The sequence below is a fragment of the Panthera tigris genome, chromosome B4, assembly GCF_018350195.1.
Source record: "Panthera tigris isolate Pti1 chromosome B4, P.tigris_Pti1_mat1.1, whole genome shotgun sequence".
NCBI lineage: Eukaryota > Metazoa > Chordata > Mammalia > Carnivora > Felidae > Panthera > Panthera tigris.
The window spans coordinates 1,185,632-1,210,422 of record NC_056666.1 but is presented as its reverse complement, the minus strand read 5'-3'; the positions used below and the strand labels follow the sequence as shown (position 1 = coordinate 1,210,422).

At 52.0% G+C, this 24,791-nt stretch overlaps 1 protein-coding gene across 1 annotated transcript in view; it reads left to right on the top strand.

Annotated features, from left to right (window-relative positions):
- The window catches only part of ADARB2 (adenosine deaminase RNA specific B2 (inactive)), a 133,757-nt gene that overhangs the window by 70,456 nt on the left and 38,510 nt on the right, over positions 1-24,791 (top strand). Inside the window, 2 exon segments of the mRNA XM_042990927.1 lie at positions 8,111-8,225; positions 24,146-24,314. Coding sequence (XP_042846861.1) covers positions 8,111-8,225; positions 24,146-24,314 — 284 coding nt within the window.

Here is a 24,791-nt window from a genome sequence, read left to right as displayed (position 1 = left end):
GTACCACAAGAGGGGACAGGTTCTAGGTGCTCCTGGGTCTGGTGGAAAATCACAATCACTGTGGAGGCCATAACAGGAGCTCGGCCAGGGGCTCTGTTGTGAGAAGGGTGAGGAGGCTGACTGCCCAAGTCAAGTGAGCCCAAGACTGTGAGGCTCACGCGGACAGAGACAGGAGGCGGGTACGCAGGCACTGAGGTAGCTCCCACCAAGCCCTGGACGTGGCATGGGGAAAGTGAGCAGGTGGTTGCTCTGATTCACAGTGATGCGTTTGTGCACTCGCTGTCGGGTCTTAGGGTTAACGTAGAAAGTGATGCTACATGGCACAAAAACAGACACTCAGATCAGTGCAACAGACTAGAGAACCCAGAAATGGACCCACAAACGTATGGCCAACTAACCTTTGACAAAGCAGGAAAGAATATCCAAAGGAATAAAGACAGTCTCTTCAGCAAGTGGTGCTGGGAAAGCTGGACAGCGACATGCAGAAGAATGAACCTGGACCACTTTCTTACACCATACACAAAAATAAACTCAAAATAGATGAAAGACCTGAATGTAAGACAGGAAGCCATCAAAATCCTCAAGGAGAAGAAAGCAGGCAAAAACCTCTTTGATCTTAGCTGCAGCAACTTCTTACTCAACACATCTCCAGAGGCCAGGGAAACAAAAGCAAAAATGAACTACTGGGACCTCATCAAAATAAAAAGCTTCTGCACAGCAAAGGAAACAATCAGCAAAACTAAAAGGCAACCAACAGAATGGGAGAAGATATTTGCAATGACGTATCAGATAAAGGATTAGTATCCAAAATCGATAAAGAACTTAACTCAACACCCAAAAAAACAAATAATCCAGTGAAGAAATGGGCAAAAGACATGAATAGACACTTCTCCAAAGAAGACATCCAGATGGCTAACAGACACATGAAAAAATGCTCAACATCACTCATCATCAGGGAAATACACATCAAAACCACAATGAGATACCACCTCACACCTGTCAGAATGGCTAACATTAACAACTCAGGCAACAACAGATGTTGGCGAGGATGCGGAGAAAGAAGATCTCTTTTGCATTGTTGGTGGGAATGCAAGCGGGTGCAGCCACTCTGGAAAACAGTATGGAGGTTCCTCAAAAAACTAAAAATAGAACTACCCTACGACCCAGTAATTGCACTACTAGCTATTTACCCAGAGGATACAGGTGTGCTGTTTCAAAGGGGCACATGCATCCCCATGTTTATAGCAGTGCTATCAACAATAGCCAAAGTATGGAAAGAGCCCAAATGTCCATCGATGGATGAATGGATAAAGGAGATATGGTATGTACATATATACATATATATATGTATATATATATACACATATATATGTGTATATATATGTATATATATATGTATATATATACACACACACATACACAATGGAGTATTACTCAGCAATCAAAAAGAATGAAATCTTGCCATTTGCAACTACATGGATGGATCTAGAAGGTATTATGCTAAGTGAAATTAAAGAAAGACAAATATCGGGGCACCTGGGTGGCTCAGTCGGTTAAGCGTCTGACTTCGGCTCAGGTCATGATCTCGCTCTCCGTGAGTTCGAGCCCCGCATCGGGCTCTGTGCTGACTGCTCAGAGCCTGGAGCCTGTTTCAAATTCTGTGTCTCCCTCTCTCTCTGACTCTCCCCCATTCATGCTCTGTTTCTCTCTGTCTCAAAAATAAATAAACATTAAAAAAATTAAAAAAAAAAAAAAAAAGAAAGACAAATATCATATGACTTCACTCACATTAGGACTTTAAGACACAGAACAGATGAACATAAGGGAAGGGAAGCAAAAATAATATAAAAACAGTGAGGGGGACAAAACAGAAGAGACTCATATAGAAAACAAACTGAGGGTTACGGGAGGGGTTGTGGGAGGGGGGATGGGCTAAATGAGTAAGGTACATTAAGGAATCTACCCCTGAAATCATTGTTGCACTATATGTAACTAACCTGGGTGTAAATTTAAAAAATAAAATTAAGAAAGAAAGAAAGAGAGAGAGAGAGAGAGAGAGAGAGAGAGAGAGAGAGAGAGAGAGAGAGAGAGAGAAAGAAAGAAAGAAAGAAAGAAAGAAAGAAAGAAAGAAAGAAAGAAAGAAAGAAATGCCACAATACAGCCTGACCCATGCGCTGAATACTCTGTAAGTTCAACAGCGTGCTATTAGTTCCCATGCACTCACCCGTCCCACAGGGATGGGATGAAGTCCGAGTGGCCCACGGGCATACCCTGGAATTTGAATCTACGAAAATAATCAGTGACATGAGCTATTTGCAAGCACTCTAGCTGCTTCTACCATAAACCAAGTGCCAGGTGGGGAAGAAAATCGAATTATTTTGTGATCTGATTAGTTGGGTTTGTGGTAACCAAAGTTGACTGTATACATTAAATCCCAAGTGATTAAAACATAAATAATCCCTAGTGTTAAATTAGACAGTAAGGACATACCTCCCAACGTGAATTCTGAGTTTCCATCTAGCTTGTAGCCCCACATAATCAACCACAGCATCATTTACATACACAAAAGCAACTACGAAAACCTACCTACAGCCGTAATCATGTGTGCGACTTAATTAAAAACCAATCACCTAAAATAGCCCGCGTTGCAGGAGATGGGGGGGGGGGGGCAGAGAGAGGGGAGGCTTCGTCCAGGAAGATGCGGAGGCAGGGCAGAGACGCCCCAGGGCGGGTTTCTCTGGGCTTTTCCGAAGCCCACACACGTTTAACTTCTCAAAGACCCCACAGGTCTGTACAGAGATGACTCGAGTCCCCGCAACCGATGCTTTTTGTGCTGATTTCTCTCCTGTCCACTTTTACAACCAGGAAAACCGAGGGACATAGTTCAGTTCATAAATATTCCATCTCCCTGGCAAAACCACAAGCAAGGATTTATGGGCAGTCTTAGGAAATAGCATCAGTTACGTAGCAGAGGTAAATTTTCAACAGTTCACTAAACCCTCCCCTGTGCTTTAGTTAGGTTGCCACTGCCCGAAGTGAGGAGGGTCAGACACATCTCAGCCTTTCTTTTTACGTTTACGTTTATAAAATGTTCATGGAGAAATGTCCTTCACATAAATGCCAAGGACCTCTAAAAATGCAAAAATAAAGCAAAAGATTGTAGCAGAGGAGATGTTTTTTAAAAAACCAGGTCCCAATGGGGAGTGCCCAGGCCAGAGGGGAGGGGGCGGCCAAGGCCGGGGGCAGGGGGAGCACGTGTGCACCCCTCAGAACTGCTTCGGGGCTGCCCCAGCAGCCTGTCCTTACCACCAGCCATGGCTCCGTCTGTCCTGTGTCCTGCTATGTTTGTCTTTCCACCTGTGCACGTCACTGGCAACAGAACTGTGCAGAGCTGCTGACCCACGCTGTCGGGGCCCTGGAGCCCAAACACCCCCTAGAGGGGACCAGGGTTAGAGGTCAGCTCACCCGGATCTACGATGCCTGGAGCGTCAGCTGTGCAGGCGGCGTTCTGTGCACTATTCGTTTCCCTTAATTTGTCAGGCTTTACATGCTGTTTCATAATAAACTCCTCTCATTCTTATGCTGGAGTAAATAACGCTCTTGCTGCAACCTACATCCTCAAAAGCAGTGCCTGAGTAGCCGAGAAACCACCCGGGTGCCAGTGGGTGGGCAGCTGGGTCCCCGGCTCCTCCGTGGTAGCTCCACCCTCAAGAGTCTCCAGCAAGGTCGGGTACCCAGCCAGGGGACAAGAAAGGAAGGATGGGGGAGCTAGACAGCCGGAGACAGGAGGGGGTCCCACACAAACGTCAGCAGCCAGAGCAACACATGACACTGTTGCCAGAAAGGTCACTCGCTGCGCCATATTTCACGCATCTGTGGGCTGGATATTTGTGTCCCCAAATCCCCAGGTTGAAACCCCCACCCCCAGGTGGCTGTATTTGGAGCAAAGCCTCTAAGGCAATGATCAGAGTCAGATGAGGTCGTGAGGGTGGGCCCCACAGCAGGGTCAGCGTCCATACAAGAGGAGACTCCAGCTCCCTGTCTGTGCACACACCGAGAAGTGGTCCTGAGAGGAACCATCCGCCGGCACCCAGGCTCAGGCAGTGGTTTGGGACGTCCTCTTCTGGGAGCCTCACAGGGCCCATCAGGTGCACAGAACGAGACACCTCCTGGGCTGATGGTCTATGGCTTCGCGGACATTCAGAAACTTCACTTTCAAGGGAAGGAAAAAGGGCAATCAGAGGTCCGTTGGAATCCCACCTCAGAGCATACAAGGCATGGGAATCAGATCTCAGCACCTTGAAAACGTACTGGAGAAGGAAACCCTCAATAAAATGACGAGGCAACCTACTGAGCAGGATAAGACACTCACAAATGACACATCCAACAAGGGGTTAATATCCAAAATCTGTAAAGAACTTCTACAACTCAACACCAAAAACCACCCCAAATAATCCAATTAAACATGGGCAGATGACCTGAATAAACATTTTTCCAAAGAAGACATCCAGATGGCCAACAGACACACGAAAAGATGCTCAACATCACTCATCATCAGGAAAATACAAATCAAAACCACCAGGAGATACCACCTCACACCGGTCAGAGTGGCTATAATTTAACAACTGAACAAGCAGATGTTGGCGAGGATGTGGAGAAACGGGAACCCTCTTGCAATGCTGGTGGGAATGCAAACTGGTGCAGCTGCTCTGGAAAACAATGTGGAGGTGCCTCAAAAAGCTAAAAACAGAACTACCCTACGATGCGATAATTCCACTAGTATTTACCCAAAGAAAATAAAAACACTAATTCACAAGATACACACCCCAGTGTTGATGGCGGCACTATCAACAACCACCAAGATATGGAAAGCAAACAAGTGTCCATAGTTTGATGACCAGATAAAGAAGAGGTGGTGTATATACACAATGAAATATTACTCAGCCATAAAAATGAATGAAATCTTGCCATTTGCAACAATGTAGATGGAACTAGAATATATTCTAAGAAAAATCAGTCAAAGAAAGACAAACACCATATGACCTCACTCATTGATGGTCACCAGAGGGGAAGTGGGGAGGGGGGGCGGTGATAGGTGAAGGAGACTGAGAGTCTCCTTCATATCATCAGGAGTGCTGAGTGCTGAACAGAGTTATCTCATCCTTATGTTGCACACCTGAAACTAATATTGAATACAACACGGTAGCTTCACCATACTTCAATTTTTTAAACGTTTTTAGAGAAGTGAAAGACAGGCGGTCTGCCCTTGAGCCACTTAAAACCCTGGGGAAGCCAGAAGAAGGCAGCACGTGAAGCCCCAGGAAGCCCATCCCAGAGAGAGACTGCACGGACAGCCACCTGCAGGCGCCATGGTGCCCAGCAGGCAGGGTGCACCCCAGCAGTTAGGTCCCCCCACAGAACAGCATCTAGACTCTCCCCCAACGGCCAGCATACTGAGGAGCCGGAGGGAGGAAGACCACGTCCTCCTGTGACCTGACAAAGGCAAAAGGTAAGGCCTTAGGCCCACTGGTTCCTCAAGGTCCATCTCGGCTGTCAGCTCCGGTGATGCCTTTCTGGCCCCCTGTGCCTAGACAGGAGCCTCATTCTCCGTGGCCAGGTGAGAGCCCCTCCTCCCTGAGAGGCAGGTGGCACCGAGGCTGCGTCTTCCACTGGTCCTGCGGGAACAGTGCCCAAAGGCTCTTGCCCAAGAGCGGGCCTCTCAGACCCCCCACAGAGCTCTCAGACCCCTGTTCCCACGGAGCCCAGCTCCCTGTTTGTGTCCCGTCAGTCAAAGCTCTGAGCTCCCCTGCCCACTAGCCTCCAGAGGCTGGACCTAAGTATGTGTCAGGGGAAAGGATAAACCCTGCCCTTGGAGGTGGGGCCAAGGCACCATGAACCCTACCAGCCCCGTGTCCACACCTGTAGCTGCTCGAGAAACGGCAGTTACGACTGCCCAGGTCATGGTCCGGGCGCCTGGCAAAGCCTGATGATGCAATTAATCTTCCCACACAAATTAAAAAGTCAGGCTCATCCAAGACGTGCAGAAATCACCCAAACTCACACTCTGTGAAAAACTGCTGCCCTCTCAGTTACAGCATGAGCGGGGACGAGTCATGACAAGGAGAAATGGTGTGAATGTGGCCCCAAAAAGGCATGCCCATGTCCTGCCCCGGAGCCCGTGCCTGGGTCTATGCAGATGTGAACTGAAGGAACCGAGGTGAGCTCATCCTGGATGAGAGTAGCCCTAAACCCAGCGACAGGCATCTTGTAAGAGACAGAGAAGGAGAGGCAGACGCAGAACAGAAGCCACATGATGATGGAAGCAGAGACAGGAAGGACGTGGCCGCAAGCCCAGGGATATGTGGAGCCCCCTCCCGGAAGCTGGAGGAGGCGGGAAGGACCCTCCCTGGAGCCTCAGGAGGGAGAATGCCTCAGACTACTGTCTCCAGAGCCAGGCGGGAACAGATTCCTGCTGTTCTGAACCACCCGGTTTGTGGTCTCCGGTTCCAGCTGCCCCAGGACACCCACACCCAGTGCGCCTGGGACACGTACCCACTCTCTCTGGACCTCCATCTTCGGGTCACACAGGACAGGACGGTCTCCAGGATTCATCTTGCCCATGACTGACTCCACAGTGCCCAGGGGAGGTGAGGCACCTCACCCAGCAGCCTAGCTTCCTCTGGGGCCAAGCCAGGGAAGACCTCCCAGCACACATGCCCCACGCCCAGCAGGCCCCACCTGTCACACCTGTATGGCACCCGCCGCTCCAGGCTTCGGCAGCAGCCACAGCAGCACAGGGAAAAGCGCCGAGCCCCCAGCGGCACTGGACAAGCGGCCGCCAAAGCCTCAGTGTCGTCGCTGCACGTTTCCAGCATCCGAGAGGCAGGCTGTTTCTGTATCAACATGTTTCACTGCCCGTAAATGCGCTTTTTTAAAGCGGTCTCTATCTTTCGCATCTTTGCCAAGACCTGTTCCTGTCTGCAGCACAACGGGCAGACGCCTGGCGGGAAGTGAACGTCCGTCCTGTCACAGAAACGAGCCACTTGCCCACCTCGCAGCTAAGCGGATGCTGGACGGGGCTACAGGAAGATGCCACCAGTGTCTGCAGCGACCAGGGAAATGATCATTAGTAACAACGATGGTGATGAACGAAGAACACTTAGGAAGCCCACGGCAGCACACCCAGCATTTCAGACACGTGAGTGCATTCATTGAATCCTCATGGAAACACCGTCAGCTCAAAACAAAGAGGATTACCTTATAAAATGGGCCCTCGTGACTCACACCACATCTCTGCCTCCAGTGCCGTGAAGGGCACTGCATCCCAGCCTGCCTCCTGCAGCAGAGAAGCGACATGGCCACCGTGGGGCCATGTCGGAGGGAGAAGGGTGACGAGAAAACCACATCCGTGGACCACGTCGGCCTTGTCACTGCAGATGAGCGGCTTCAGTAGGGACGCGGGTCACACTAGGAAAATTTCAACACGTGGGGTTATGTCAACTCAGTGTGTGTGTGCGTGTGTGTGCGCACGCGCTGTCCGAATGTATTTGTGCACAGCTGTGCATATGCACGTGTGTGGGTACGCACTGTGAATGTGTCTCTGTGAGTGCTCGTGTGCGCATGCGTGTGTGCATGCGCACGTGTGCAGAAATGTGAAGGCAGACTGTGGGTTAGCAGGGAGCAGCTCAGCCAGGAGGCACCTGAGATCGTGGGGTACTGAGAAACTGGTTCCACAACCCCGAAGACAGGGAACCAAGTGTGTGGTTTGTGCAAGCCCCCAGCTCCACTCAGGGTTCTATGAAACGAGAATCCCAGAAGGACAGCCCCAGGCTGGCCCCTCCAAGGGGCAGGGGAGGGTGGGAGTGTCTGTGGCCTCCCACGGGCAGGCTCTGCCCAGACTCGGGGCCAGGCTTGGGGTCCTCCCCCACAACCGTGGCCTGCCACCGGTTCAGCGTAATATCTGGTTCTTTCCCCAGGCCATGGGGTCGTAGGATAGTGGGCATGGTGTCGTCTGGACACCGCACATGGGGACGTGGCTTGGAGGAGGAGGGAGGCCAGGCCACCGCCCGCGCTCAGCCGTCAAAGAGGCCCTGGTGCTTGTGTCTTTCAGGAATTCGCAGACTCCGTGTCCCAGCTGGTCACACAGAAGTTCCGCGAGCTGACCGTGGGCCTGGCGTCCGCGCACGCCCGCCACAAAGCACTGGCAGGAATCGTCATGACCACAGGTAACACCTCTTGTTTTCCCCGTGGGAACCTCACCTGCAAGGAGAGGAGATTTAGTGTTTGCCTGATCTTGGGAGCAAGACAAATCCCTCTTCCGCACGAAGACGCCAACAAGAGAAACAGGAATAGGACCAGGGAGCTCTGTGACCAGAGTAGATGGTCAGCAGAGCCGTGCCACCAGTGGCCGTAAAGCCCACCACCTCAGAGCCGGCTCTGCCCACGCGCCTCGGGTCCCACCAAGAAGGGCCACGTGAGGACCTGGCCTGTGTTTCCCATTAGGCTCCCAAGCCGCAGTGGAGAACGCCGGGCACGTTGGTGTTGCTAGCACTGGAAGCCAAGGTCAGGCCCAGCCGCCGACCGGTGCCGTGGGTGGGTGGGTGAGGAGGCTGCCCTCGGGTGCCTGCATCTCCTCTGCACAGGGAGTCTGAGTCCCCGCCGGGTGCCAACCCCAGCACAGGACATGGGGCGCTCTCCTTCCTGTCAAATGGATCGCAGACGTGGCACCCGCCCCACACGAGCGGCAGGACGGGAGGGGAACTTCCAGACTGCAGAGAAGGTCGCGGCCTGGGACGGCCAGGGCAGGAGAGGCGATGGCTGATTTTCAGCAATCGGTTTTAGTGAAAGCGTCTCATTACTAGCCTATGAATAGTAACTAACCGGCTGGTTGTTTGAATCCTACTGTTTCTGGCTCCACAGCTCGGCACGAGTTGGTAGCGACCTGCTCAAAATGATTATTGCAGAAATAACTGACTTTGGGCTAGGTTTCACACAGAGACTTTGCGTGTCTACACAAAGACTATCTATCTGATGACAAAACAGATTTCGGTTAAAAATCCATTAAAACCAGATAGTCGGCATCGTTTTCCTATCATCCCAGCCCCGGGGGGCCCAGTGTGAGGATGCCGGGGGAGCGGCAAAGCCACTCAGGATCCCATGTCCTCTCCATTCAGGGCATCTTAGTAAGATGGAAATAAAAGTGCCACCCCCACCCCCCCCCCACCACCTGCTGTTATTTGGTGAGTAGGATGAGGCATATGAAATGCTTTGAAAGGTAACAACTACTGTAGGAGGACAACGTGCTGAGGCCAAGGCAATTCAGTTTTGTCAACGATACCACAGTGTCCAGTGCCTCCATTCGGCCCTAGTCACCGACACCTGCCCCCTCTTGTACTTGCACAAAGATCTGTCTCCTTGTAGAAAATGGGATATTCTAAGTTGAGGGCTAGGACTCCACCTCCATCGAGATCATTCCTGCTGGACATGGCCATTCTTTTCTCCAGCCAGCCAGCAGCCCAGATGCCTCTACATGCCCGGCACCATTCTGCACACTAAGGGGGTGCCAGGAAAGAAGAGTCCCCACTTTAGGACATAATCTAGGAAACCGTGAGAGGTGCTAGAGTCCAAGAACAGTCGCTTGGGTTTGAATCCCAGCCCCACCTTCAATTAGCCATGACTATAGGTCAATCAGCCTCTCTGCAACTTAGAGGGAAAAAAGAAGGAAGGAGGGAGGGAGGGAGGGAGGGAAGAAGATAAAGAAGGAAGGAAGAAGGGAAGGAAGGAAGAAGGGAGGGGGGAGGAGGGGGGAGGAGGGGGAAGGAGGGAAGGAGGGATGGAAGGAGGGAAGAGGGAGGGGAGGAAGTAAAGAGGAAGGGAAAAAGGAAGGGAGTGGGAAGGAAGGAGGGAGGGGAGGAAGAGAGGAAGGAAGAGGGAGGGGAGAAAGGAGGGGAGGAAGGAAGGAGGGAGGGAGGGAAGGAGGAAGGGAGGGAGGGGAGGAGGAAGGAAGGAAGGGGAGTAATATTTTGCAAAGATTCGTGGGAAAACGGCATGTAAAAGTGGTCAGTGAATACACCGTTTTATGTGCTGACAATTTACCTACATGAACAAAATTTATTCTATTAAGTGCAACTGTACAAAGTGAAGTTTCACTAATTAGTAACTTTAAACGTTGAAGAATAAATTGCTGAAATTTACTTTCCTGTTACAAAGAGAAGATTTAATAAACATGTTGATTAACAAGACATTAGGGAGATGTGTGCAGAATTACTGACAAGTATTTTCTTTAATCATTGACTTAAAGCTGATGTGACACTTGACCCCAGTCCTAGTACAGGTATTTAAGCTAATGCCTAGGAAGCTCCAAGAGGGAAGGTTGTTCTGGCTCGAGTTCCCATCTGTGTACCAAGTTGTAAAAATGCAGTGATTCCGCAGGAAAACGGGACTCAGAGGCCCGTCCGCTTCTAGGTGGGCGAGACTCAGCCCCTGCAACGTGCTTGCCCTTGTGTGGCCATCAGGAGAAATCTGACTGCAAAAACATACACCTGCAAATAGAACAGCTTTTACTTTTATCTAAATGATGCAGTCACTGGTCAAAACTCCAGAAGAGAGCTCGGGTCGAGACACGGCGCTCTCCTGCCAGCCCCTCAGGGAAGCCGTCACTCATGGTCTATTCGTGTCCTCGCAACTCTCAACACTATCGGTTCCGTGTTCACTGTTTCAATTCTGAGTAATACTGATCTGCACCATTACAATCGGACATTTTTTTTAGTTTTCATGATATTTGTAATATTTGTAGTTTTAGATAATATGCTTTTACTTCTTGTCCTACAAGCGGAGAGGATTTATCTTTACTTTGTGCTCTGCCTTGCAAGTGGCCTAGTATCACTGTACGTGTCTATCTGTATTGTCGTATAACGATACCGCACTTGTACTCTCCGCCATACTGAAGTCTTCCCTACTCCGTCCAGTCATCTGAGGTTGGAAACCAGCACTTGGCCTCCACGCGGTCAGGATGCTGTAGGGCCCCAGCGCCAAGCATGGGCTGACCTAGGGTTGCTGTGTCCTGAGAGCAGTATCATCCAGTCTTACAGATTCTCCTCCTGCCACCACTCAAAGCCATGTCACATTTAGGATCGGCCCAAATCTGTAGCTAGACTTCCTTAAAGACCTTCTGAGGTAGTGTGTGTGTTTTCCAGAACGCTCAACTTTCTTCTATTCCGCTGAAAAGAAGGAAGTGCCTGCAAGTCCCTGTGTCTGTGGACAGGTCCACACCCTCCCCCAGCTGTGACTGTGCCCCCAACACACACGACGCCTCTTTCTCCTCCCTTCTCCCTGTCTGACAGGTGCAGCCTCAAGAAACACTTTAAAACGCATGGGGAACAGAAACCAGCAGGCTCGCTCACCAGGCAGTGTCCTGACTGTGCCTTTTGTATTACTGGAATAGCTTTGCTTAGGGAGAATTCCACACTGAAAATTATTTTCCCTGCACATCTGGAGGGGATTTTTCTATTATCGCTTACTAATGTTTCTAACTAGAAACATCCGGCTGACAACTTTGCCAGATCACCCCCACCCCACCCAAGGAAGGGAAAGGGTCCTTTCTTAAACTGAATGTTTTAGGGGCATCGGGGGGGGGGGGGCTCATTCGGTTAAACCTCCAACTCTTGATTTTAGTTCAGGTCATGATCTCATGGTTTGTGAGTTCAAGCCTTGGCTTGGGCTCTGCACTGACAGTGTGGAGCCTGCTTGGGATTCTCTGTATCTCCCTTTCTCCTTCTCTCTCTGCCCCTACTCCTGCTCGTTCTCTCTCAAAATAAATAAAAATAAACTTTAAAAACAAATAAATAAACTGAATGTTTTCTAATTTCACAAGAATGTGTGCATGTGGGAGCCATGCACCCACCCTGATTTATTTAAGCTGTTGTTTCTGCACTGTTTCCTTCTATCATTCTGTTGATAAATTCCTTCCTTTACACACTTTTTGTCAAACATTCAGTATTCTGACTGAACCTTCGGTCTTACTTCCTGATGTCGTCTACCCTTTTCCTCTGTTCTTGGGCATTTCTGAAACTTCCCTGACCCTCTTCAACTGCCCGTCGCTTCTTAAATTTTTTTTAACATTTTAAAATTTATTTTTGAGAGAGAGAGAGAGAGACAGAGCACAAGCAGGGGAGGGGCAGAGAAAGAGGGAGACAGAATCCAAAGCAGGCTCCAGGCTCTGAGCTGTCAGCACAGAACCCAACATGGGGCTGGAACTCACAAATGGTGAGATCATGACCTGAGCCGGAGTCGGATGCTCGACCAACTGAGCCACCCAGGCACCCCTGCCTGTCGCTTCTTAATCTCTGCAATCTTCATCACTCATCACCTCAGGTTCCTCCCTTCTCCTGTTTTATTGAGGTGACGCTCCCCACAGGTCCCTGGGGAGACTCAGCAGCTGAGGCCTGGGCCTCCTCTGTGATGGAGCTTTGTTTACTGTCTCTGTCTCTTTTTGGCTTTTGTCTGAATATTCACATTCGTGAGAAAAATACTAGCTCAACTATCACCAGTGCAGCTCTGATTTCCTCTAGAATTGTATCCCTTTCCGGGGATACAGCGGAAGGTGGGGGCTCCCCCGATCAGAAGCCTCCTTGACCCAGGTGGGTCGGGACCAGACAAGGCCCCTTAAATTAAAAGTCACCCAGTGAACCCGCCCTTGGGGCCTGCTGGCTGGGTGCCTGCTTTCTCTGAGCCCACCCCGCAGGCCATTGCTCCCTTGTGACGGCTCCTCCCCGCGGTGCTGGGATGTCATCCTGCCCCTCCACGCCGCCACACACCCCCCAGAACCCTTTCCTTCGGTGGATCCCACGGGAGGAGAAGCAACATGTCACGAGAAGCAACATGTCACTCACTCCGACCTCCTGAACCGGAAACCTGGACACTGACCGTTTAGCCAAGTTGTCAAGCAACAGCTCTGTCTTCTCCTTTGTGAAGCAAGTCGGGTGTTTCCATGAGAAAGAGATTCTTGAAGGGGCCTTTAGTAATGATGATTTTCATTTGATATGCAAATTTATAATTTTGATAGCACTTTTGCACACACTAATCAAGTTAATTGCTACAACCCTGAGAAGTGGCAGGAATCTTAATTACGGCTTTTAAGAAACACAGACAAGGAGACCAAGAGGCTAGGTGCCTCTCCCGAGTCTCGGCAAGATGTGGGGGTCCCTTGAGACTGAGCACAAGGCGTCGTGCTGAGATGCTCGATCTTCGCCTGAAAATGACTTACTTCTAAGCTTGTTAAATAAACAACCAGAAGAAAGACTTTCCTGGTGTGTACTCTCCGAAGTTCATGCTCCAGCTCGTCTTCCAGTGGCCCGCCCTGCACAACACACCCGGAAGCTACGGCTTTGACAAACATCTGTCTGGTTTCAGCTGACGTTCAGCTATAACTGCTCACAAATGCCTGGGATTTAGGACTCCCCAGAAAAAAAATGCACAACTCCTTGAAAACGGGACAGGGAAGAAAACGGTGAGGTCAAACTTCGTGAAAACAGCCCAGAACAGCTCCATTCAGCACGTCAGAACTGTGTGGGCCGAGCAGGCCGGCCCGTCTTCCTGGGACAATCTCAAAGTCCCAAGCAACAACATGGAACACGTGTTCCACTGTGTTTCAGAGTGTGTTGCTCTGAACCTAAAATGACCACGTGGGGTGAAAAAATCTGCTTCTGGGATGTCGCGCCATGCTCTGGCGGGGCACGGAGCCAGCCACCAGGTAAGGCGGTCTTTGCCCCGATCCTCCCATGGCACCCAGTGCCCCAAAGGCCTCAGGGGGCTGGTCCCAGACCCTGCTGATAGGTGCAGAGGCAGGCGGCAGGGAGGAAGGTCCTGGTGTCCAGGCACGTCACCACGCGTGCGGCCCCATCTTGTACAGTAAGGAGCATGTGCGACAATGATTTTTAGGCTTTGGTGTAGACGGTGAGGTCTAAACCACAAAACGCAGGGTGTATTTTACTGCTGAGCCTTGTGTAGCATGACTGCTGACATGTTTATGCTGAACGCCCCTCCTTAAAATGGAGAGAAGAGAAGAGCCCTCACTCACCCAAGTCGCCACAGGCCCAGCCTGTCTCCAGAGAAGCTCGCAGTGGGAGCCCCCCTGGAGAAGCCACCTGCGGAGGGGCAGCGGCCGACCTTGGCTAACCCCACACCAGACACCTGAGTCCTCGCTTCTCGCCAGACGCGCACAAGGAGACACAGACGGGGAGGAAGGCGGCAGTTCTGAACTCTCTCTCAAGATCGGGCGCCCCCGTCAAAGCTGTTCAAACACTTTGGCATTTTCCTCATCATGACATCACAACCTGGCAGGTAACTGCCCCCAAAGAGTTCACCGGTGGAAGAAAACCGCACGGTTTTACTTCAAGGCATTTAAACTAACCTCAACTTTATTCTAGTCTCTTAAACTATAATATTTTTGTGACGAATGAATGATTGGAACCTGTGGGATTATAATGCAGCAGCCTACAGCCCAGGAGGGGTGTGGTCAGGTTGATTTTTAAGGGGTCCTTGAACACACTCTGTTTATCATCTGCTCCAAGAGTCCTCTCCTCATACAAAGAACATGTTTCATAGTCAACATAAGTAATAAAAGAACACATGGCTTTAATGACTTCTACCAGCGGATGTCACTAGTCTGGCTGCAGATCAGAGGAACCAATACCTGTGACACTAAAGGCTACAAATCACAGCATTTCTTTGGGATTCAATGGCCCCTGTCACAACTTTATACGATTCCCTTTCACCCTCAAAACCTTGACAGCACTAGTTTTGTCCCCATTTGCCACAGGAGACAGCGGACAAGCTCCTGTGACCTAAGTCTGAGGTCAGTAGCAGAAACAGGGTCACCCGACTCCAAAGCTTGGGTCCCGGTGCAGGTCACATCCTGTGGCTTTATGTCCCCACCCGGCACTGCCATCCCCAGGGCAGCGCACAAAGCTTGTTCACACAGCTTACGAAATTTCCTCCTAAAGTCCACGCATCTGCAATGTTTAGAGAATACAGCCCTGCGGGATGGCTGTAAACCGAGACGCTGATGGGAGAAAAGTCTCCGTCAAAAGTGAAAACGTTTCCTTCGGTCTTACCCATGGCCCTCCCACACAAGAGGTGCCTGAGCCAACATTTTTAAATGCACTTGATTTCAAACTAACTAAAGGAAATTTAAATGACAGAAACAGAAACTGACAATAGGAAGGAAAAGAGATAATCAGGGTCTGACCAAGTGAGGACAGAGGCGAAAGGGCAAGCGCTTGGCAGCCTGAGGCAGACACTGCAGGGTGCCGGGTGGCTCCTGCTGGGGGACACTTCCCAATGGCTGGGCCCTACATCAAGGCTGGCCGCTGTCTCCACAGGAGATTATAGAAACCCTACTGCCGGGGTCATGACACTCAGTGGGTGCAGCGCTAGGAAACAGGGAGTCAGAACTCATTTCTACACCGCAACCTTGGGCAGTCTGCATGTGGGATAAATCCATAGTTTTGACATTCGTTTCTTGGATGCTGGTTGGTATATTTACCTTTACTCTCAGAAATGTAATCATTTCCCTCCAAAATCAGAGGTTGTGTTGTGAAAATTCCATTCAAGGTTTGAATGGGCTAAGAACCTCTCCTTCCCAGTTAAATAAACAAAAGTACATTCCAAACGATTGCCTAAAGTTGGCGCGCCGGGGCCAGGGTGCACTGGGGAGAAGCCCACCGACTTAGAAGTTCAGTGCATCAGATGGAGGCCAGCCAGAGAGCAAGCCAGCCCAGTCACCTTCCCACGACCCGGTACCGGCTTCCTAGTGGGGAGAGGTGACCGCATCAGCTAGTGAGCAGACAGTCCAGTTCTCCCGGAACTGACCAGGGCGACGCAAGAGGCCAGCCAGGGAGAGACATTCACTCCAGTCCTGGAACTTTTCTCGACTGTCTTCCTCTGGGACAGAGTGCTGGTGTGCCTGCCTCCACTCACAGTGAACCACACTGAATCACCATGACAGAGACCTTCCAGAGCTCAGTGTCCCCAGCTGCCCAGCTGCAGTGTCTTCTGGGACCTGGCACATGCCCACGAGGTGGGGGCCAGGGCACCACAGCAAATAGGAGCCAACTGCTGTGCTGGGCTGCAGTGATACCCTTAGTCTCTGAGCCAGGAATCTCATGTCTTGAGCCAGCATCCCTCAGGCAGTAACGGGCTGACCTGCCACCTTGTACATCAGGTAGAGTCCCAGACCGTGACCAACACCCTCCCAGAGTTTCTTTACACAAATGCAAGGAAACGCACACAAGAGGTACAGCCGTTACATCATTTCCCTGCCACTTGGCTTTTTTCACGCAACGGTTTATTTTCCCTGCTGCTGGACACAGGCCCTGAGGAGGTGTGCTGTTACAAACACTACTGTGCCACATGGCTGTGTGCCCACATCGTTTTCACACGGCTTATGAACGGGTCACATAAATTGCCAGAAACAGAACTGCTGAGTCAAAGGGTACATGCATTTGTGAGTTTGTCATTCAAATGCACTCTATCCATAAATATTCCTGCCCCTGCTCATAAGGGCAGAGGCTACCCCACAGCCTTTCCAACTGTACATTAATAAACCTTTAGATGTTGACCAACCTGATGGGTGAAAAACTGCGTCTCATTGTATTCTGAACGTCATACTCTTTAAATCAGTGAGACTGTTTTTCCATATATTTAGGAACACTTTTTATTTACTTTCTGTGAAATGTTTTTATATAGCCTTTCACATTATTCTATTGGGATTTTTTTTCTAAAAGTTCTTTATATATTAGATACAAATTATTTGTGACACAAATTGTATTTTTCCCGTTTTTAGTTGTCTTTTTACTGACTTTAGAATGTTTTTCTGTTGAGAATTATTTTATGCATTTGAATCTAGCGATTTTTACTACTTTGAGACTTTTAATTATAATTAGAAAGGTCTTTCACCTGCCAGATTTGTGAAGAGATTATCCCATGTTTTCTTCTAGCACATTGACATCTTTTTAGATTTTTTTTATTTTTAAGTAATCTCCACACCCAACATGAGGTTTGAGCTCATGATCCCAAGATCAAGAGTCACACATTCTACCGAGTGAACCAGCCATGCACCCCCACGTCTTCCTTTTCCTAATAACCGAAGGCCACAGTTTACATTCTTGGTGTTGTACGTTCTGTGGGTCTGGACTAATGTGTAACAACATGGATCCACCATTACAGTGTCACACTGACTAGTCTCACTGCCCTGAGAACCCTCTCCATGTGTCCCGTCTCTTCACCCCACACTCCCCCCGGCCCTGTAATCATTGATCCTTTTCTGTCTCATACTTTCGCCTCTCCTGGAGCGTCATGTAGCTGCAGTCACACAGTGTGGAGCCCTAGGAAGGGAGTTGGCGTCCTTCACTTGGTAATAAGCATGCCAGTTTCCTCCATGTCTCTTCATGATTTGAGAGCTCATTTCTTTTTAGTACCAAATGCTATTCTATCGTCTGGACGGGCCGCATCACCCGAACACTGTTCCACTGCCTGGGCGGACCACATCACCTACTAACAGAGAACATCTTGGTTGCTTCCAAGTTTGGGAGATTATGAATAAAGCTGCTGGAAACACCCATGTGTAGGTCTTCATTTTTTTGCACCTAAACCTTTGATCTGCCTGGAATTGGTCCTGGTGCATGGTGTAAGGTGAAGATACAATTTTATTTCTCAGATGGCTCTTCAGTTACTAGACAGCACTAATGGAATAGTGGCCCTTTGCCCCCGAGGTTTGAGATGCTATCACTGTATCCTACACCAACTTCCTGCATGACTTTGGGTCAATTTCTGGACTCTGCTCTGTTCCCCTTGTGGGACTTCATGCATCAGAACCATAGCAAGTTGTTACTGAGTCCTTGTAATCTGCTTGGTATCTCCCAGCTTTGTGTGCTACTATTGGTATTCTTTCCCAGAATTTCCTGGGTTTCCTACCAGAATCAACTTGCGTGGCTCAAATATAAATGACAGGACAAAACTATACTTTTCAACCCGATTTTCTTTGTCAGAAACAAAGCCCTAGTGCTGTTCCCGTCGGAACCATGTTAACCTCATCAATCACTTTAGAGAGGCTTCATGACGTCAGATCTTCCTGTCTGAGTATGTGGGACATCCACTTGTTCACGCTTTGTTGGTGTCTTGCGGGGGGAAGGGTAATGTTTTATTGGTTATTCGTCTTGATCATTTCTTGTTAAACTTATTCCTGTTATCTTGTTTGCTGCTGTAAACAGAGCGGTTTGTCCCTTATAGTCTCTTACCCGCTGTTGTGTGTACAGATGAAAGCTATTGATTTCTGTATATTAACTTGCACCCTATCCCCTTTCTGACTCTCTATTTCTAGCTGTATTCCAATTGGATTCTCCAGAGATTTCCACATATAAATCATAGCACGTTCAATAGCAACACTCTTACTTCTCCGTTCCAATTACTGTATCTCCAATTTCCTTCTCTTCTTGTGCTGGCTAATAACTTCAGCAAACGTTAAATAAAGAAGTTACCATGGGCATTCTTGCGGTATTCCTGGGCTCAGTGGACTCCCCTCTAGTGTTTCCCCAGCAAGCATGACGCTGGGGGAGGGTGCATGTGCATATCCCTCTCTACCATGTATGTGAATATACCTGTCTCTACGTGTGTCTACACCTCTTTCTATATATTACATATGTGTGTGTGCCTGTGTGTATACCTCTGCCTACATATGTCTGTGTATGTGTGTACATCTCTCTGTAACATGCATTTGTGTCTACATCCAACTCTCTATAACATTGTGCATGTGTATATATCTCTCTATATAACATATATACCTCTATAACATCTGTGTCTGTATACACATCTCTCTATAACGTGTGAGTATATCTAAATCTTTATAACGTGTATGTGTGTGTACATACCTATGTAATATATACATATACATACGTGTAAAATCACATTTAAAAATCCACCTATTTTTTATTGAGTTTTTACCAAAAGTAGTTGTTGGATTTTGTAGATGCCTTTTCAGTATCTGTAATTATAATCGTATTTTTGAATTGCATTTTGATTGAACCCATTTTTGCATTTCTGGAATAAACCACCCTTGTAGTAATTACTGTATTACTCTTTTCCTCCAATGCTTGGCGGTTAGAATTTTCAATACCTATAACCGAGGCTACCTGGAGTTTTCCTTCTGCACGTTCTCAGTCAGGTGGATAGATCAGTAACAGGCATTTCATGATAAAAATCATTTGAAGCCTTTCCTTGTCTTCATACGCTCTGGAACACTTTAAATAGCCTTGAAATTGTCTGCTACTTGAAGTTTGGTACAATTCTCCCACAAAACTAACTGGGCTTGGTGCTTTGCGGGCAGGGGCCTCTGACCACTTCTGTTCGTTCTGTATAACTCAGTATGGTTGTGTCTTCTATGTCCATGCCTCATGTCGCCCTTCAGAGTAACAGTCACCACAACAGGGGCCACAGCTCAGCACCTGTGTCCCAGAGCACATGGCCTCTGTGGCACCTACAAGTTCCAGAGTTTTCTGTCAGATCAGCTGGAGACTAGACTCACGTGAAACCTTCTCTTTGCCTGGCTTCTTCCCTCACCCTCTCTGTTTCCATAACTGCCTTCTAAGAGCCTCCGAGAGAACTCAATGAATCACTGCCTGGGAAGCCCAGGCCCCGGCCGGCTTGTAGAGACCCCAAGCACAGAGTTCTCTCCCTTCCCCTCCCCCTGATGACATTCTGTGTGCAGATTTTCATGATATTTATCATAATGCCTTATATTGTAGACATTTCTGTGTCTGAATCATCTCCCCAAATTCATGATAAATCCTTTGAAGAGTAGGACTGTGGCATGCGGCATGGAATGGCACACAGGAGGTAAAAAAGCAAATAGTGTGTCTCTAGGGGCACATAACTACACTGAATAAGGCAGAGCCCGGAGTCCAGAGAAGTGAGGATTAATGAAGGGTGAAGGGACAGCAGTTTCTGTTTCTACAGCTCCAACTTCCACAGAATCAAGAGAGGAGAATCAGACCGGCCCTCAAGAGAAATGGGGACAAGTCCCAAACCGTCCTCCGTTGCTAAGCTATCGGGCACGTGCACAGATATCTGAAGGTGGAAAAACTAAGGAAACCATTGTAAACGTTACTTTCCATTACTCTAAATACCTGCTTTAATTAAGCTGGGATCTGCAAAGCCATTTCTCCGTCAAGCTGGCTCGTCCACAACAGGCTCCACCGGATAACCACCTTTGCTAGAATTCGGCTCCCTGGCAGCTGGCCGGCCTTATCCCCTGGGACGAGGGCCTATTTATTGATCGATGACTCTCGGGTGCCCCCCAAGCGAGTGCCAGGATGCTGCAGGCAGTGGAATGGGAGCAGCTGATCTGGGGGCTGCTTTCAAACATTTCGCCAGTCCTGGGGAAGAAACCACAGGGGGTTAATCGGATCCTATGTTCCCTCTTCTCAGAGCAGCGCAGCTGACTGTGTGACCAGAACAAAAGAAGTGAGCATCCAATTGTTTCCTGAGATGTCCACAAAGCCACATCTCACATGGAGGGGGCCAGCGAGGGCCAGCCTGGCCAGGGCACTGGGCAGTCTGGGGCCACAGAAATGGAGACAGAGGAAGGAAGGAAGGAAGGAAGGAAGGAAGGAAGGAAGGAAGGAAGGAGTAGAATGGACGGACACGCAGAAAGAAACACTGCTGCATCCCATCCATCCATCAGGCAGTCTCGCCTTAACACACAGAGGGCCCCCTGGCCCCCTCCCCCACTGCACACACAGAGGGCCAGTCTCCTGACCGCAGGGGGATGTGTGGTGCTCCCCCACTCCACATCTTTCCTTCTTTTTTCCTCTCCTGTTTTATTTCAAAAGAACGACCCACACTTACAGGGCAGGCACGGGCAGATGTCATCTGGGCTTGAGAACTAAGTTCTGAGGGACTCAACAGAGCAATACCACCATCTGCTAACCTGTCGGGTATCTGCTGACCACACGCAGCACAGAATTCAGGACCCCACAAGCTGCAGGTGGGGTCCTTTTTTTTGCTTAACAGGTGCATCTGGCTTATGGTTTCCTGATACCATCTTCCCATGCAGCACCTGGAAATCAGATTTGTTACTAACTCAGGAAAACTGACTGGATTGTCCCAGGTGACCCATCCAATTATGCGGACTCTCCGGGGAGACCCTTCTTGAAATATTTTGTGGCAATTCTGACTCCTGAAGGAATCCACCATCTACATGAAAAGAAAATATGGCTACATTCGTGGACCCATAAGCCCACTAGGTCGGTGCATTGAGCAGCCGAGCTTCACCAAACCAGGAATACCCACTGTGTGACCTACTGAAGGGGAGGCACAAGCCACCTGCGTGGGGCCAGCAGCTGGCTCCCCCCCCCCACCTCCAAGCCCCCACGATGGGGGAGTGGACACCCCAGGCCCGTTTGGACTGAAGGCGCAGCTTCAGTACAAGGGAGGAAGTCACAACATTTATTACTCACAGATCTCAGCAGCCTAGGTGCAGGGGGCACAGGGGACACAGGGGTATAGAGTGTGCCGGGGGCACAGGGGTACCGGGGTGCAGGGGGAACGGGGTGGGGGGTACAGAGAGAGCAGGGGGCACAGAGGGTACAGGGAGCCAGGGGGTGCAGGGGGCACAGCCACAGGAGACACAGAGAGCGGGTACCAGCACCGCTTACTCACAGGGTCGCTCACTTCCACTCCGAGCGCTTCCTTAAAAAGGGCCCCGGAACAGCCCGACGGGGAGCGTAGGGGGCGAATCGGGAGCGGGATCCGGCTGTGCAGTCAGGACCACAAACTCGGCCTGTGGTCTTCCAGGGCCCCCCCTAAATGCAGGTGACCCACCACTTGTGAAAACGGGAGTTTGGGGTTCGTTCTTAAGGTTTCTTTGGCTTTGTTCCCCGTTCTTGCAGAGAATGCCCTTTTCCTTGGACTGTGGTCACAGCGAGCGCTGTCCTGAGACGGTTAAATCAAGGAGCCTCCACCGTGGGAATGACCCATCCGCTCCCGCTCCCGGCCTCAGGAGGCCCCTGCAGGCCCCTCACCTGCGCAGGGACGGGGGAGGGGGAGGGGGTGGCGGGGAGACGGTGCCGGGGCCCCTCGGGACCCCCGCCAGCCCCTCACCCGCGCAGGGCCGGGGGGGGGGGGGGGGGGGGAGGGACAGAGCTTCACATACATTCCCCCCCGCCACGGAGTTCCTGTCTGTGCTGCGGCTCTGGTGGCGCCCAAACAGGACACTCACCATTTGCACGCCGTCTGTGACCGCGGCCGCGCGCATCGCCCTCAGGTCCCGCGGCCTCCACGTGGCTCCTGAACCGCGGCGGTGAAGCGAGGCCGCGCTGGTGGGGGATGGGGCGGCTCCCACTTCTGCGCCGGGCCGCAGAGGGGGCGGCCCCACCACACACCCCAGGCCCCCCCGGCCCTGAAATGCAATTGTCACCGGGGCCTCGGGGCCCAGGGCGCCGGGCCTGTGACGCAGGCACGTGCCCGCCCCGCAGGCCCCGGTCGGTCGCGGCGGCCCCACGCGGGGAGCCGGGGCAGACGGTAGCTCTCGGGGTCAGCGTGCGCGGGTGCGTCGTCCGCCCCGCCCCCGCCTGGCTCCGCGCGCCACCCCCCCACCCCCGCCCCCGTGCTCGACACGCCCCCAGCAGCCAATCCCAGCCCGCGCGGCGGGGCGCGCGGGGCGGGTTTCCGGGCGGGCGTCAGCCGGGGCCTCTGGGCGCGGCCAGGCCACGTGCTCCGGGCCCGGCCCTCGAAGCGACGCGTCGCGGCCGCCCGAGCGCCAGCGGGCCGCCAGACCTCCCGGCCGGTGTCCGTCACACCCGCCTCCGCGGGGCGCTACTCGCGAGGGTGGGCAGCCCCTCCGCGTGCGTCCGGAATCGGCAGGGGCACGCTCGGGCGCCCGCGCGGGTCTCGAGCTGGGCAGTAAGGAGTTCTCGGGACCGAGCTTTCTGCTGGCCGTCCCGTCCCCGAGCCGGCTGGGCCCGAGACCCCAGGCACCTGTCGTTAAGTGCGGCCCCCGTACCCGGCCCGCGGTGTGGTGCCCGCTCATACGGGGCTTCCAGGCTGGGGCCGCCAGGGTCCCGTGAGGGGAGGGCGGCCTCGCTCCCGCACGGGGGTCCGACGGGAGGGGTGTGATGGGGGATCTGACGGGGATTCTGACGGGGGTCTGACGGGGGGCAGAGTCTGACGGGGGGGTCTGATGCAGGTCTGACGAGGGGCGCATCTGACGGAGGTCTGACGGGGCTCCGATGCGGGATCTGACGGACGGGGTCTGATGGGGGATCTGACGGAGGGGGTCTGATGGGGGTCCGATGGGGGTCCGATGGGGGATCTGACGGGAAGGGGGGTTCTGACAGGAGTCTGACGGGGGTCTGGGGGGGTTCTCATGGGGTCCGATGGGGGTCCGATGGGGGGTCTGACGGGAAGGGGGGGTTCTCACAGGAGTCTGACAGGGTCTGATGGGGGTCCTGACGGGGTTCTGAAAGGAGCCTGACGGGGGCCTGACGGGGGTTCTGGTGGGGTCCGATGGGGGGTCTGACGGGAAGGGGGGTTCTGACAGGGTCTGATGGGGGTTCTGACGGGGTTCTGAAAGGAGCCTGACGGGGGTCTGGGGGGGTTGGTCCGACGGGAGGTCCGACGGGGAATCTGAGGGGGGGTTCTGACAGGGGCCTGAGGGATGGGGATTCTGACGGGCGTCTGATGGGGGATCTGACGGACGGGGTCTGATGGGGGATCTGACGGGGGTCTGACGGGGGGCAGGGTCTGACGGGGGGATCTGACGGGGGGGGGTCTGATGGAGGTCTGACGAGGGGCGCATCTGACGGGGGTCTGATGGGGGGTCTGACGGAGGGGGTCTGATGGGGGTCCGATGGGGGATCTGACGGGAAGGGGGGTTCTGACAGGAGTCTGACAGGGTCTGATGGGGGTTCTGACGGGTTCTGACAGGAGTCTGACGGGGGTCTGGGGGGGTTGGTCCGACGGGAGGTCCGACAGGGGGAATCTGAGGGGGGCTTCTGACAGGGGCCTGAGAGATGGGGATTCTGACGGGCGTCTGATGGGGGATCTGACGGACGGGGTCTGATGGGGGTCTGATGCCCTCTCTGTCCCCCAGGCTTGGACGTCAGGCAGGCACAGGTCATCGTCCTGTCCTCGGGCACCAAGTGCATCAGCGGCGAGCACATCAATGACCAGGGGCTGGTGGTCAACGACTGCCACGCGGAGATCGTGGCCCGGAGGGCGCTGGTCCACTTCCTGTATGCACAGCTGGAGCTACACCTCAGGTAAGCAGCAGCCCCAGGGACGGGCCTGTGTGGACAGCCGTCTGCCCACAGCACATTGGGACCCAGACGGTGCGTCCGCTGAGCGCTGGCCAGGCTGAAATGCCAGGCCTCCTTCTCCTCCGGCCTCCCTCCTGGGGCACCTGCTCGCCCACGGGTGGCTGCAGCAGATGGTCTGCAGGGTGCACGTGCCCTGCCTGCCCACACGTACAAACACGCCAGGTAACAGACTTATCCCCCCACTAATGGGGACTGTTCAGGCCCAAGCGGCCACCACAAAACACCACAAGCTCCCAATCACTCGCAGCTCTCGCTGGACGTCCAGGGTTCAAGGGGCAGCAGGTCTGGTGTCTGATGAGACGCTGCATCCTGGGTCACAGGCAGTGTCTTCTCCTGTGTCCTCCTCATGTGGGGAAGGGGCGAGGGGGCGCCCTGGGGTCTCCTTCATAAGGACACTAATCCCATCATGGGGGCCCCACC